The sequence below is a fragment of the Protopterus annectens genome, chromosome 1.part1, assembly GCF_019279795.1.
Source record: "Protopterus annectens isolate FY-2018-M chromosome 1.part1, PAN1.0, whole genome shotgun sequence".
NCBI classification, from domain to species: Eukaryota; Metazoa; Chordata; order Ceratodontiformes; family Protopteridae; genus Protopterus; species Protopterus annectens.
In genome coordinates, this window is record NC_056726.1 from 820,663,855 (window position 1) to 820,680,025 (window position 16,171).

The window sequence follows — 16,171 nt, forward strand, 5'->3', positions numbered from 1 at the left end:
TACTTTTAATCAATACACTGCAGTGTTCTGATACATGCTACAGTATAATATTTATTTACAAGTACTGGGTGGGCTTACTAACCTGCACGGTGGCGCATCCGCACCAGCCTACGGGCATGCATCTCGCGATTCATAGAGCGGACACCTGCAGCTGTAATACAAAAGAAGTAATATTGGACTACACATCTCCATGGTATCAGCTAGTTGAAATCCTTACATACATAAGTAAAATGTAACTTACTCAGTAGTGGGGCGTTGGGCATATCCCGGGCCTCCTGGATCCATTCGGACAACTGGTCTTGCTTGCGTCGTTTCAAGTCCGCATGGTGGTGACGGACCTGCTCACCAGTGCGTGGAATGCCAGTAGCACTGGTCAGATCACGAGCCAACTGGTCCCATGCCTCTGCCCTATATGCTCCCCATGAGACCTGGCCCTGCATGAGTTGGGCCTCGTGATGATGGACAAGGAGCCAGACCATGTATCTGGACTCCCCAACGCTGTGCTCGAAAGCAACGTCCCTCACCTACTCCACTCATTCTGACTGCAGCTCTGATCTACAATCGTTTCTGCTGTGTATTCCCGCCTATGGGGCTTATATATGCCGATTTTCCCGCACATTTCTCTGATTGGCCGTTTTGGAATTGTATCTACTTCACTGAAAATGCTTTATCATGCTCCATTCTGGATTTTATCCCATATATATGCTATTTCTGCATTTCTAGGTATTGCTGTCATGGCTTAGTGGTTTAGTACCTTGACTCTAGTGCATGGTATCCTGGGTTTGAATCTGGCAACTGATTTTTGATTTTCCTGACAGAAATGAGTTGAGACCTGTCAATCAAACATGCCAAAAGCACTTTTAAGCACTTAAAACCAGGTCTGCGCTTTGCTGAGCTAACGCATGCGCACTGGCAGTTAGCTTGTGGGAGCGCCCGGCAAACGGTGTGTGCTGGGATAAACCTTAATTGGCTAGTGACACACATGTTCAGCTAAGCACAGCTAGTTGCAAACAGTTTCACTCTGTTAAACCGATGCCTAGCAACAGGCACGCAGTTTGCAGCTTTTAAACACTACTCAGCTACGGGCACTCCGTCTCACAGCAGCTTAGCTATCAGTACATTTCTGACTATTTTGTTATTGTGTTACTTCTGAATATATGCTCCGTTTCATTCCATTTTACAAAAGGGAATACATTTACATGTGTACAGTACTGTCAGGGGCTTTTAGTGCTTATTTACAAAAAAAAAAAGGTTGTTGTGGGGCTCGAACCCTGCCTGCCTACTCTTAGGCGGCAACTCTACCGCTAAGCTATTACTTCTTGGCTTACTTTGCATATTTAGTTCTTATATCCTTTTCCACTGATTGCTAACTGTGATTGCGCTTAGTAGCACACCCAGCACACGGGCACACAGTAGCAAACATTTACGGGTTTTAAAAAAAAAAAAAGGTTTTAATTTAATTTTATTACATCTCTTCACTTTATACAGTGATGGTCTATCGGGCATGTGTTGTGTAGTGTGTTTATGCACATTTCCATGGCCTCTCGTGGCTGTTTACTTTCAGCCATTCTAGTCTTCCGGGGGCGTGTCCGCTTGCAGGGCTTAGCCTACTGACACGCCCCCTACTCTCTTACACGGACCGTGTAAGAGCTACTAGTGTGATTCAGCATGCCTCATGCACCTCATGCATATGCATGACATGCTGACATCACACAGTTTCACTGCAGCCTCCGTGTAAGAGTTATAACTCTTACACGGAGGCTTCCTGAATCTGGCCCATTGAGATCTCTCCAAGGATGGGGTAACTATACAGTAAAGTATAATGATATTATTTTAATGACCAAGTTCTCTAAGTTAGAGCATCTATTAGGATGTCTGATTTGGAGAATATGCATTGACAAAATTTAGGAATTGCTTTATGTATTCACGTGTAATAGTGTAGGTCTCCCAATATATAGATGGGTAAGTAATTTTCCCAAGAATAATCGTGCTTTGTTCAATGATAGTTGACTCAAGCCTGTTTACATATGTCTCACAGGTTATGGGTGAGAGTGGAATTCTGTAGCTGGCTAAGGGGATCTTTTTGATATATAATAGGATGTGTAGGAGTTCAGGGTTATCTTGCTGCATAAGTCTGGATGTGAAGAAAATATGGAAGAATATGGACACATCACTACTGGTGACAGATATATACCCAAGAGAGGGCCCGAAGAAGTGTTAGGCAGTGAAACCTAGTACAGAAGGGATGTTACCACCACACTGTGTTGAACCATGTTATGTGATATGGATGCCAGTGTTATCTAGGATTACGAAGGCTTGAGGTAAAGGCAATTTCTATACTTGTAGTATTAAGCAGTACAAACATTACGCTGTCGTTTTTATCTGTTAACTGGTGTAGAGCAGTGACTCATGTGGAACTTTTTTCAGACATAGCCTCGGAGCTGTGTCTGGTTGAGTGACCTGCTCAAAGTCACATAGTAGGCAACGAGAAGCTGAGGGCATCAAACCCTTGAGCATAAGAAGTGACATAGCCTCAATCCTCACGTTAACTGCCAGAAAGATACAACTACTCCCCAGTAGTCGAAACCCAGTCTCCTGTGTGATAGGCAGGGATACTCACCATTATAAAAAAGTAAAAACAGAATGGGCAAACATCTGGCAGTGTAATTTAAAAACAAAATAAAAACAAGAAAAAAATCTGAAATCCACTGAGTCCTTCCTTCAAACCAACACTTTATTATACACAGAATGAACGCTTTCCTCTGTTCACTTTCAGACTTCTTCAGACTCTGACTACAAGATAAAACTCTGTTCATAAAATAGTAAAAAAATCATGGGAGAATTATTGTTAAATATTTCAAGTGTAGTACTTTTGATTTAATTTATGTTGCTGGGTATTTGTCATGCCAGGCATTTTATGTGGACATGACTATTAGGAAACTGAGTTCAAGAATACATGAACACTGCTGTGCAGTATAAATGAAGAATGGCAAAAAAAAAGCTTTGTATAGGCATGCTTTAAAATGCACAAATTTAAAAAACATTCATTTTATATGTGTAGATGCAGTAGGACCTAATATTAGGGGCAGGATGCTAATAACTTGTTAGACACCAAGGAATATGAGTGGCAAATAAGATTAAATGCCACAAATTCTACATGTTGGAATGACCATATTAATTTTAAATAAGTAAACAGGAGTTTAAGACAAATTTCAAGAAATGATTTTAAGGAAGGGACATGTGTGGGTGTGTACTGTGGACTAAGATCAAGTGCAAGAACTGATTTTAAAGAAGGAATTAGTTGATGTCATGATATCACTTTGTGTATAATAAAGTGTTGGTTTGAAGACGTGACACAGTAGATTTTGGATTTTTTTCTTGTTTTTATACTCGCCATTATACCAACAATATATTAGATAGGCTGTACATAACATTTTCCTAGCTAGGTAAATGAAGTAGCCTGACATTTGCCTAAAAGGTGTTATGGGAGTAGATAAGGTCTTGGCCAGTGTATGAAAGCCATGAGGAGAGTGGTGCAGGCCATCTCTTGAGAAGTATGTGTGGTGGAACTGTTGACATGCTACTTCCTGGTAAGTAGCACATTAGACCCTTTGGAATGAACATTAGCTAATTATTAGTTGTCCTTTATGTGTAAAGTGCCATAATTCTTGGTGAAAAAAGGATGCTGCTCAACACTAATTATATGCCAGCTTTGGAAACGTATTCTGAGAGCTTACAATGTTTCTCTTCATATTATCCAAGTACATGCATATCAGGTAATTTTCACCCACATGAACAATGAACTTTTTGTAAGAATGCCTTGGGGTAAAAAGATTTGAATGAGGATGTGATGTTACATATTCAGCTAAGCATTGTGCTTTTCTTGCTCAGCCTGGCAAGCAGTGTTATCACCATGCAGTCACCTAAAACTAAGACATTTATTAATGAGGTTACTTGGTGAACCTTCATAGCAGCTTTTCTATTTGTGGATGCCATGTGTGTGACTTGTGAGATGTCTTTGTGCTGTTGATGAATCTGTGTGTCAAGCTTTTGAATTGGAGGCATTTTTTGCTTAGGGTGGAATTTCTTAAGAAGCTCAGCGGAGGAGAGGTTTTTGTTTTGTGAATAGCTTACTTTTTCAAGTTGAGTGCTGGCACTGCCCATCATTTGGGTGCTAAAAAAGTGACATTCAACAATTGATCACTGCTGCAGTATCCAAAGCTGTATGAGCTATATCCTGCCAACAGCCAACCAGTTTTCAAAGCTTCTGGGCACCTTAAATGGGCACCCCAACTATTGGTCAGTTCAAGCTGGGTTGACTAAAAAGATAGGTTTGGGCGCCAAGCTCTCCAGAACTGTCTTGTCATTGAAGAGAGTGCTACTCGGAAGGCTTTTGAGGATCAACAGTTGGCTTGTGCTGTTCCTTTGCTCTGCAGATGCGTTCCCTTTGGGGAAAACACCTTCCACATTAAAAAAAAAATGTTTTATTGTACTTTCCTATTTCGGAATGTTATTTTTAAGCTAGAAGTTTGTGCTTTAATGGACTTTAACTGGACTTAACTGTAGTGTTAAACAAGAGCACACTTTTATCTTGTCATTTTAAAAGTTGTTTAAAGTAATTGAAAACCATTTTTATGTGGCGCAATTGTTTATTTTACTTTTTGAGGCTGGAAAAACATTTAAAGTGCTTTTTACTGTGTATTTTTGTTAAAAAAGTGACTTTTAAAGCCTTTATTTTGTACTGGCTTTTGCTACTTGTTTTTCCTGGGAAAGAGGCACAATTTTTGACTTGACCATGGAGTAAACTGCTGATCCTACTGGTGCTTTTTCTTACAGCCACAAAAATGTGGTTAACACAGCAGGCTAGCAGTTTGTCTCAGCCACAGATGGATGACTGCTGTGGCCGTAGCTTGTCCCTCACAACTCATCCTTTACCCCAAATCCCTGTGGTGTAGCACCTACAGCCACTATGGACTGGAGGTTAGCCACATCCTCTGTGGCTGTTCGGGTCCTTTCAGTGGACAAGGAAGAAACTGGGAGAGGGAACAGGGAAGACTTCCCTGTTTGGTCAGAATGTTTTGCCCATTCCTGGGGAAACTGTTGCTATCATTAATAACACTGCTGTCCCTATTTTTCTGTCAAAAAGAAACGGAAAACTAAACACAAATGTTCTGCTCATCAACTTTTCTTGCACAGGTGTGGTTTACTAGGTCTGGCTCAGGGTTTAATTGAGATTGTTGATCCTTCTTATAAGGTGGTTTCTGGTAAAAGAACGAAGGGATACCGCTTTTTCTGAAGAGTCAAGATTCTGTATATAGACAGAAAGATGAAGGGACCGATACAGAGTTTTCTTCCCAGTTTTCTGATTCAGAGTCTGGGGAGAGCTCAGTTTCTGATTCTCCCTCTGCAGTTCTCTTTCTTTGAGGCTGTTTCCATAATGTTCCAATGTTTTCTGTGGAAGGACACTGAGGTTTCTCAATTCCATAGAAAGTACTGTGAGCTGTTACAGAAGAGTTTTCCAGAACCTTCACCCATTCCTCCAGTTCTGTTAGCTTCGGAGGATATGTATGTCAGTGACTGCAGTATTCCTTATAGCCAGCATGCTGCCCCTAAAAGGCAGATAGAATGTATAACTTTCCTCAGTCTTTTAAGTTTTTATACACTCTTCCCAATCCAGACCCTGCAGCTATAGCTGTAGTTAATCCTACTGTAACTAAACATTTAGTTAATTCCAATCCTACTCTTTCAGACGAGGATGAGAAGATTATTGATAAGTATGGTAAAAAAGGTGTATGCTTCTGCAACTTTGATCTTCACAATTTCTATTGCTGGGCTCATATGTTAAAGTTTATTCTCACTAATTGTGAACTTATGAGGAATGATTTCTCTGGAGTTTCTTCTTGTGAGGAAAAATCAGCTTTAAATTATTTATTTTCTTCATTTTACAAGTTATAACTTATTATTTACAGTATGTGGTATGATTCAGTTGATACGTCTTCCTTGGTTATAGCCACTGGCACTGTTTTGTGGAGGTTTGCTTGGCTGCATTCCCAGAACCTCCGAGATGACGTGAACAGTTAGATTTTAAATTATGCTTTAGATAGATATTGTTGTCTCTCTCTACTATGGAGGTTATCAAAAAGTGTGATGAAAGGGGATTTTTCAGCTTTCCTTTTACAAATTTTGTAAGAGATTCTGTAAGCCCTCGTCCAGTTTTGGCAAAAAAAACAAAATAGAGTCTCAGCAAATTGCAAGTAAACAGATGTTTAAGAAGAAATGGCAGAGGTGGTCTGAAAAAAATTCAGGAACCCCAACAAATCCAGTGACAGACCAACAAGTCAGAATGACTGTTTAAGAGACCTTATGTATACACACCCACCCACCCACTCACCCTATCGGTGCCTTTTCCTTTCCAGAAAGTCTGAATTTCCACTTTTCTCTGTGGCAACAGATAGTGTCAGACAAATTGGTACTGAAGATATCTGTCAAGGTTACAGATGGCAGTGGGAGGAAATATGTTCTTGCCAGGGGTTAATTTGTTATCCAACACACCAGGTTAGACTTCATTGTTGCCCCTGCCCTTCAGCACATGCTGTCCCAGGGATTGATAAAACCAGTTCCCCTTCCTAGGTTGTGAAAGGGTTTTATTCAGCAATGTTTTTAGTGCCAAAGAAAGAAAATGCTTGGAGATTAGTTCTGGATCTTTATTTCCTAAACTTGTTTGTGATAGTGCCCAAGTTCAAAATTATGTCACTTCACAACCTGTTACTCTCGTTACTTATTTAGGTTTCCTGGTAACACTAGATGTGCTTAACATCACATCCATATTCCTCCAGACTTCAGGCATTTCTTAAGGTTTTCTGTATCTGGATTACATTATTAGTTCTCTGTTTTACCCTTTGGACTATCCAGTGCACCAAGAGTTTTCACAGAATGTCTTGTCTCAGTTATAGCTCATTGCAGGCTACAGGGAATCCACATTTTTCCATATTTAGATGACTTGCTTATTTTTGCAAACTCTTTGGTTGAGGGAGCTCTTACATAAGCTGAGATTCCAAAAGTATTTCTTTTACTTCTTTACACAAGGTTGTGTTCCTTGGTTGTCAGCTAGACACATCAGCTCAAAGAACTTTTCTTCCCAGGAAAATAGATCTATATCTAAATCTATTTTTAAAGTTTTCCACTCAGACTTCAGTTATGGTAAGGTAATACCAGGATTTGGGATTGCATGGCATCTATGATTCTCATTATACCCCTGGCAAGACTCCACATGAGAGAGATACTGGGGTATTTGAAATCTTTTTGGTCCCAGCACCAAGATACATGGATATCTGAAAACTTTTTGGCCCCAACACTAAGATACAGGGGTATCTGAAATCTTTTTGGTCCCAGCATTGACATCCTTTTTCTTTTAAAATTCCAGTGCTGCAGTTTGTCAGAAGAGAAATCACATGGTGGATAAAGCAAATTTTCCTAAAGTCAGGTGTCCCGTGCTCCAAAATAGTCAGTTACCACAGACAGTTCAGACTATGTTTGGGAAGCAGTTTCAGGAGGGATAAAAGTGCAAGGTGTGTGGGCCACAAAGGACAGACAAAAGCACTTAAATATAAAAGAGATGCTTGCACCTGATCAAGGGGTTTAACTCTCTGAATCATCTTTAGTCCCTTAGACCTTTTCAAATTGTTGCATACAATACCACAGTCATGTGGTACATTAACAAGCATTGGGGAACCAGGTCATACACCCTTTGCAAACTAGCCATGTTAGCTTAGGATATAGATTCACAGTACAGTCTCATTCTACAGGCATCATACATTCCATCAGAGCAAAAGTGTGTAGCCGGCAAGCTGAGCAGTACAGATGCTTTCCCTTTCCTTGGACAGGAATGTTCCTGTACGTTTTCACCCTTTCCATGGATATCTACTGTACTTCTGAAGATTCAGAAGGGAATCCCTCAAGGTCATTGTGGTGAATCCTTTCTGACCTAGGCAACAGTGGTTCCTCCTCCTTTTGGAAATGGCAAGGGGCAATTGCCACAAGCTTCCTCACAAAATGGATCAACTCACACAAGATAAGTGGTATTTGATGCACCCTGACATCAGTAAACTTCAACTGACTGCCTGGACGATAGTGTCTTAATTCCCTTTAAGCATCCATTTACTGAGGACATGCAGCAGGTACTAATGGATTGCGGATCCATGGACGGAGCAGTGGTGCAGCGGTTAGCATTGTCACCTCACAGCAAGAGGTTATTAAGTTCGATTCTTGGCTGGAGTGCCTCCTGTGTGGAGTCTGCATGTCCTTCCTGCATTTGCGTGGGTTTCCTCCGGGTGCTCTGGTTTCCTTCCACATTCCAGTGACATGCGTCTGAAGTGTTTCTTCCAGGTCTCCTCTGAAAATGAGCTCTGTCCCAGTCAGACTTTCCCAGTAAACAAATGCTAAATAAATAAAATAATGGAGACAAGAAAGCCTGCTACTCAAAAAACATGCATTAATAAATGGAAAGGGTTTTTAACATATCTAGCACCCATTCATGGATAGTGCTTTTCTGGTTTTACAATATTTGTGTGAGATATCTTTTTGCCTTTCTTATTCCTCTATGAAGGTTAATTTATTGTCCATTTTGGCATGTCTGCCCATGTATCCTCCTCTTTTGATGCATTCACATGTTAAATGTTTTTGAAAGGGATTTTGCATTAGAGGCCTCCAAGAAAAACAGTTGTCACTCCTTTGTGTTCTTATTTTTGTGTTAGAGAAGCTAACACTTGTTCCATTTGGAACAGATAATCTGGCGGACTTGAGGTTCTTAACATGGAAAACTGTTAGTGATAGCTGTGACATCTGCAAGAAGAATATCCAAGTTGTAAATTTTTATGGTGAGTCAACCGTATCTCATTTTCCACAGAGTGATTTTCTATGAGAACTAATCCTTCTATATATCTAAAGCGATTTCTGAGTTTAATTTAAGCCAAACTATCCATCTGCTCATTTTCTTTCCTGAACCTAAAAATGAGGGAGAAAGTGTACTGCATACATGGATGTCCATCGATAAATTGGGTACTAGCTTGACAGAACTAAATCTTTCAAATCTTCTGTTCAGCTCATTTCTTGTGAAGGTAAGAGGAAGTAACAGCCTTTGTCAAAACAGACTATTTCCAAATGGTTGTCTAAGGCTATTTCTTTTGTTATACTCACTGTAACAAAAGTGTCCCATACATGGTCAAGGCCCACTCTACCAGGTCCATGACTTCATCTGTGGCTTTTTGGAAAGAGTTGGATTCCTGAATTGTCCTAAGAACTGTAACATGGTCCTCTATTCATATGTTTATAAGACATTACTAGCTTTATTCCTTCTGTAGGTCTAGGTTTGCTAGGACCATTCTGTAGGGGCTCCCGGAACCTTCTCTTTTCACTTCCTAAATTTTCCAAACTAGGGTAATCTACCCATATAGCTAGTTACTGCAACAGTAATCAATATGTTGAACATAGTACAGTTTGTGTAAGTAAACGGATTACCTTTCAAATCTCGAAACCCATAACACCAACGTTCAAAATGTTGAGACAGCAATACCTGCAACTCGCAGTCACGAACGGCTGATGTTTCCCAGGGTAAGTAAATACTTGTCCAACACTGAACACAAACACACCAGCTGATGTCACAACCACCTAGGTGGGGGGCTACGCTCCCCCAACTATATATACCAACTCCAGGATTGCACTACAGTGGGGAAAAGGGTGTATTTCTACATGCTGGGCAAGTATTCACTGCCCTGTGAAACATTGGTCGTTTGTGATTGTCAGTATTTTCATCTCGGCATTCTAAATGTCGGTGTTATGGGTTTCAAGATTTAGAATGTCTACTGTTATGGTAAAATTTTACACAACTGTACTATGTCCTTCTGTATCACTGTTTTAGTATTCTACTAGAAGGGAGTGTAAAAAAAAGCTCAAGAAACAAAATGGGAAGTGGAAGGCTGAGAAGAGCCCTCAACAAACCCACATAAAATGGTTTCAGCAAAACCTGCTCGGCCCCTAGAAACCATATACAACTTGTAATGCTTACTTGGTATGGACTGAAGACCAAGTAACAGCTTCAAGGATGGAATTGGTGTCTTCAAACCCTTGAAGAAGGCACTAGAAGAGACAACAGCCCTAGTGGAATGAGGTCTAAAAGAAGTAGACAGAGATTTGTCATGAGAAGAATAACAAAATGAAATGCCATTAGATATCCAGGAGGAAATGTTTTGCTTAGAAACGGCCAGATCCAAAGACTTGGTATGAAAGGAAACAAAAAGCTGCTCATTTATAAATAGTCCTAGTTTTATTCAAGTAGTACCTGAGTTGGTTGTGCAAATCCAAGTTATGCAGGACCCTCTCACTAGCAGACTGAGGAGAAGGGAAAAAGGAAGCGATTTGTACCAACTGATTTCAGGACAACTATTTGTATAAAACTAAGGCCATTCGTAAGTCTGATCAGCTTTTTGTTTCTTTTCATCCCAGGACATTGGGTTTAGCTGTTTTTAAGCAAACCATCTCCTCTTGGATATCGAAGGTCATTTATTTTTGTTATTTTTTTCATGAAAAACTTTGTCTACTTCTGTTAGAGCTCATTCCACTAGGGCTGTTGCCTCTTGTGGTGCTTTCTTCAAGGGATTGGATAGCAATTCCATCCTTGAAGCTACTACTTCATCTTAAGTGCATACCTTTACTAAACATTGTACGCTAGGTATGGTTTCTGGGTTTTGCTTTAGCCACTTTATATGGGTTTGTTGAGGACTCTTCTCAGCTTTCCACCTCCCATTCTGTTTCTTGATCTTTTTTACTCTCCCTATAGTAAAGAATACTGCAACAGTGATCTTGAAGGACATTGTACAATTGTGTAAAATCTTACCATGACGGTAGATGTCCTTCTCTTCCATGTTGCAGTATTCATCACATACGAGTTTACTCCTCTTGCTCCCCGAATGTCCGGCCAGTATACAAAAGTTTTCAGTCATTGTATGGTGCATGGGATGTCTGACGTATCTAGTGGAACATAGGCTATAAAAGTGACGTCTGCATGCACCAGCCCTCCGAACTGCAAGCTCCAGTCGGAACCAGTCCTAGCAAGGGAAATACAGTCTTGTGCCATCCAGAAAGGGCAATACAGCATAACAGAAGGGGAAGGTGGGTGGGAAGGAGTACTGCAACATGGAAGAGAAGGACATCTATGTTTGTAGTAAGGTTTTACACAACTTTTCTTTGTCCTTCTATAAACATGGTGCAGTATTCATCATATATGGGTGAGTGCCGAAGCTCACTGTGAAGAAGGGGGGTGGTGGTGGTCTGGAATCAGTCTCCAGGAATCCATGAAGGATAGCCCTGGCAAACCCCTTCCTGGTTCTGGAAATATGGTCTAACTTTTGTAATGTCTGGTGAAGGTGTGCACTGATGACCAAGTGGCTGCTTCAAGAATAGTCGAGGTATCCAAACCCCTTAAGGAGCCATTTCCTCCCTCCAGCTTTTGCTGGTTAATCGTGATTAAACAGTGAGAAGTTATTGGAAATTTTTTTTAAACAGCAGTACTTTTACTGCCATCACAATTGCATGTCCATTATTTAGTTGTTGAAAGGCTAAGAGCTTAAAGGAATTGTTTACACGTAATATTAATAATTTTTCCATTACAGCATTGGTAGCTGACAGAAAAGGAACTTAGGTGTATGAATTGTATAAAATAGAGCCTGACGCATACCTCTGTCAGCACATTCCAGCTGGAGCTCTGCACTTGTAGCTGTAGGGAAGGAAGCAACTGCTTCCAGAATTTCAGGCTAGAGGTGACAGGTAAGTGGAACATTACAAGCACTGCTAATTAAAATAGCTAATGCTACCAACAAACAACTACAGAAAATCAAGATGAAATAAAAAAATAAATATATGCAAAACACACTTTTTTTTTAATTTATCTATGATTGTATGCATCTGTGGTATTCCTGGGTATCTGTAATGAGCTTGTGAGATTTAGCAAAGTGTGATTTAGTGCAAAGTCTTAAGCTTTAACAGTCCAAGGAGTTCCAGTCTGAGCAAATGCCAAAAGTGTAGTTACATAAGGAAGTACAGTTGTGGGCAAGTATGCTTACTGTAATAGCAAGTTATTGAGGAGTAGTCATTGCAGCTGTAAATTGTAACATTTAGGTTATATCCCACCTTTACCGTGTCATCCCTGACCTAAAACTCTCAAAGCCGTGCCTTCCTTCCCTGTAGTCTTGTGCTGCAATACACTTGATGTAGGTCCCTTTATAAATAATTTTATGTAATTATAAATGTTTATATGCATGTATGCGCATGTGCGTGTATGTATATATGTTTGTATGTGAAATGTGTGCATGTATATACACGTATACAAAAAAATAGCAAAAATTAAGTCCTGATATGACAGGGAAGTCTTTTGCAGCGTATAAATGTTATTTTGCATCCTCCCATGGAACATGAAGTCTGTTGAGATGATTTTCTTTTTCAGTTTTTCTTCACATACCATTCTTACATGGTTTAGGTATGTAGTTGTAATATAAATATTTGTGATTTTCCTCCAGTAACCCCATTCCTCTCTAGGGTTTTATTACTTTATCAAAGGGGTAGTAACTGTATTGCTTGTGGCAGTTTTGGATGAGATTCTGATGTTTGTGTAATTTATTGCACTGACTTAAAGAAAAAAAACTTTTCTTTATTGGAGTATTGCACTGCATCCACGTAATGATACCTTTTGTTGGAGACTAAGATTTTACTGTTGCTTATTACTTTTGTCATTGTTCTACTTATTCTTTTCTTTAGTGGCTGGACTAGGCTTTGGAATTATGAGTGGAGCTTTTTCCATGGTCAACATGCTGACGGTCACCCCTGGACCTGGAAACGTGGGCATATATGGAGACTCACAGTACTATTTCCTCTGTTCAGGTAATAACCTTCACCTTGGTTATACTTATTCCATATGCCTGGAATGGGGAATTAAATCTAACAAGAAAAAAAAGGCTTCTGGAAGCATTTGCACCTGCAACTAACTGTTCGTGTGCGTGTGTATATACTTGGGTATATTCGTCCGTGTGTGTGTATATATATATATATATATATATATATATATATATATATATGTATATAAATATATATATATATATATATATATATATATATATATATACATATAAATAAGTGTGTGTGTGTGTGTGTATATATATATATATATATATATATATATATATATATATATATATATATATATATACATACATAAATATATGTATACATATATGTGTGTATATATATATATATATATATATATACATACATAAATATATGTATATATTTATGTGTGTGTATGTATGTATATGTATATGTGTATATATATATATATATATATATATATACATATATAGTGTGTGTGTGTGTATATATATATATATATATATATATATATACATATATATATATATATATATATATATATATATATATATATATATATATATATATATATGTACACACACACACACACACACACACACACACACACACACACAGTGTATAACAACAACAGAAACACAAAATGCAAAGCCCTGAAGGGGTTGTTCTTTTGTGCAGTTCAAAATTTATTTTTTGTTTTCAAGTTTGATCGGTTTCATTTTTATACTGTAAGTTGATTCTCATACAGTTGGCACAGTAATGCAGCTGTTAGGGTTGCTGCCTCTGTTTGGTTGTCCAGTTCAAAGTGAAGGTGCTTACTTTGTGGATTCTTTCCTGTGTCTCCATGAGGTTTTTCATCCATAATACAGAGACATGCTGTAAGTGAATTGTCAGTCTTCATTATTGCCATTAGGTGTGTATGCCTTGTGTGAATGAATGTATGCATCCTACATTAGATTTGCATTCTCTCAGATTTAGGTTTTAGCCTTGCCCACTGAGTGCCAGGATAGGCTGTGGCTGCTCCACTACCCTGAACTGGACTATGTGGGTAATTGGTGAATGAATGAATGGATTCACTGTAGCATTGCTTACAGAAGCCTGTCCTGGGGTTACAATCTGCTGTTTGTCTGTTAGAACAAGTCCTTAATTTATACTTTGATTATTTTTATGCAACTCACATTTTATAACCCCCAGTTACAATGTTGTGATGTGCAGTCAGTCTGTATCATTGATTCATTCATTCATTCATTCTTTGATAAGTACATTATTATATTCAGGGTCACAGGGGAGCTAGAGCCTGTCCCAGCAGGCAGACTGCTTAAGGCAGAGAACCTGTCTTAAAAAGGATTCTAGTCCTTTGGAGGATACGCATGTAGGCACACACACTCACATACTCAGATATCACACACATACAGCTAAGCAGTTTAAAGGACTACCAAATAACTGAGCAACTTAATTTTGGCATCTAGGAGGAAAGCATTGCCTCCAGACAGCAATTTATTTCTGTGCTTTATCTGTGCACACTGCTATCAACAAGGGTGTTAAACTGAAAACTTAACAAATGTGCTTGTTAATAGAGTTTAAAAGCAGAATTATGTTGATAGTTTCTGTGGCAGGTGAGATGTTTGCCTTAAAGGACTTCTTATAGCACTCCTCCATGGCAGTTTCCGTGGTGTGATGAGTTGAGGAACTACAAAGGTAAGGTGACTAGTATGCAAAACATCAACATCCACAACCCCTTACCTGCATTCTAGGAATTACTACCAGTCCATAACACAAGCACTCAGGTCACTCCAAAGCAAGTACAAATATGACTCCGTCATTGTCCTTGCTGGTGTGAATGACCTGAGATGTACCTCCCTGGACTACATGAAAAGAGACGTAGAGGAGCTCTCTGATCATGTAGCCCAGGCCGGTATGACCCTGACCTTGAGTAGCATCTTGCCCTCACCAAGAATGATGCCACAGTATAAAGACAAAATGATCAATTTTAACAATTGGCTAAAGTATTGGTGTCATTCAAAGGGGAAGGGGATCCAGTGTCTGTCAGCCTGGGATGACATGCTCGACAAGCCACGTTGCTTCGCTAGGGAAGACTTGCACCTGTCACCCCTGGGTTTTCAAATACTGGCAAAGGCTCTTGCCTCCCCTATAGTGCCTTTTTTAGGCAAGGCTCAAAAGACAAACCCACCTCCATAGACAACACAAGGAAAAAAAAACTAAGGGTAATGCTGCTCAACGCCAGAAGTCTAAACCTCAAGATGCACGCACTCGAGACTCTCCTCAGTATGGAGAATATCGATATCTGTGCAGTAACAGAAACCTGGTTCAAGGCTCCCGAGAGCACCCCAGCACTAACAGGTTATACTTCATACCATGCTTTTCGGCCCCAAAACTCGGACCGAATCACAAAAGGAGGGTGAGTATCCATATTTATCAAAGATACCCACACCTCCAGGTTAGTGGCACTGCACGAAGCAACGGAGACCATCCATGTGCAACTAACAGTGGGCAAAACTGCCTTTCAGTTTGTAGCCTGCTACAGACCACCTTCCCAAACACAGGAACCCCCACTCGTCTTTCCTGAGAACACTGGAGAATATGAAGGTCTCTCCAAACACCATTATATTGGGTGACTTCAACTACCCAAACATTGATTGGGAAAACTACTCAAGCCCAAACACCCTCGCCCAACGGTTCCTAGAATTTATAAACTCAAATGCTATTGAACAACTGGTCACCACTCCCACAAGAGGGGAAAACATATTGGATCTGGTCATCATCAACATGGGGTCTCTATATTCCACACCAGAGGTATACCCCTCATTGGTAAGATCAGACCATAAACTAATCTCACTGGACATCCATATTCCATCCCCACCCCCAGCCAAGGAAACCACGGTGAAGAACTTCTCAAAAGCAAACTTCACACTTCTCAAAACCGAGGTGGAATCCTTCAAAGCCCCCGGGCCAGTGGAAAATACAGCCCAAAATGCTGAATCCTTTACAAAAGCATTCTATGGACACCTACAGGAATGCATGGAGCATGCTATCCCAAATAAAACCAAGACTCACTCCTCCAAAGGCAGGAGACCTGTCTGGTGGACCCCGGCCATAAATAAGCTATACAACAGAAAGAGAAAGCTACTACATGATAGAGCAAAATCCCAAAAAGGGAAGGCATCTCTGATCAGTACTAGCAAGAAACTACGATCCCTCATAAAATCATCTAAGGCCA

At 39.8% G+C, this 16,171-nt stretch overlaps 1 protein-coding gene across 1 annotated transcript in view; it reads left to right on the top strand.

The window, feature by feature from the left end:
- The window catches only part of LOC122807514 (gamma-secretase subunit Aph-1b-like), a 601,701-nt gene that overhangs the window by 380,750 nt on the left and 204,780 nt on the right, over positions 1–16,171 (top strand). Inside the window, exon 4 of the mRNA XM_044078444.1 lies at positions 12,808–12,930. Within this exon, the coding sequence (XP_043934379.1) occupies positions 12,808–12,930 (123 nt within the window). The remainder of the gene's footprint in view (positions 1–12,807; positions 12,931–16,171) is intronic.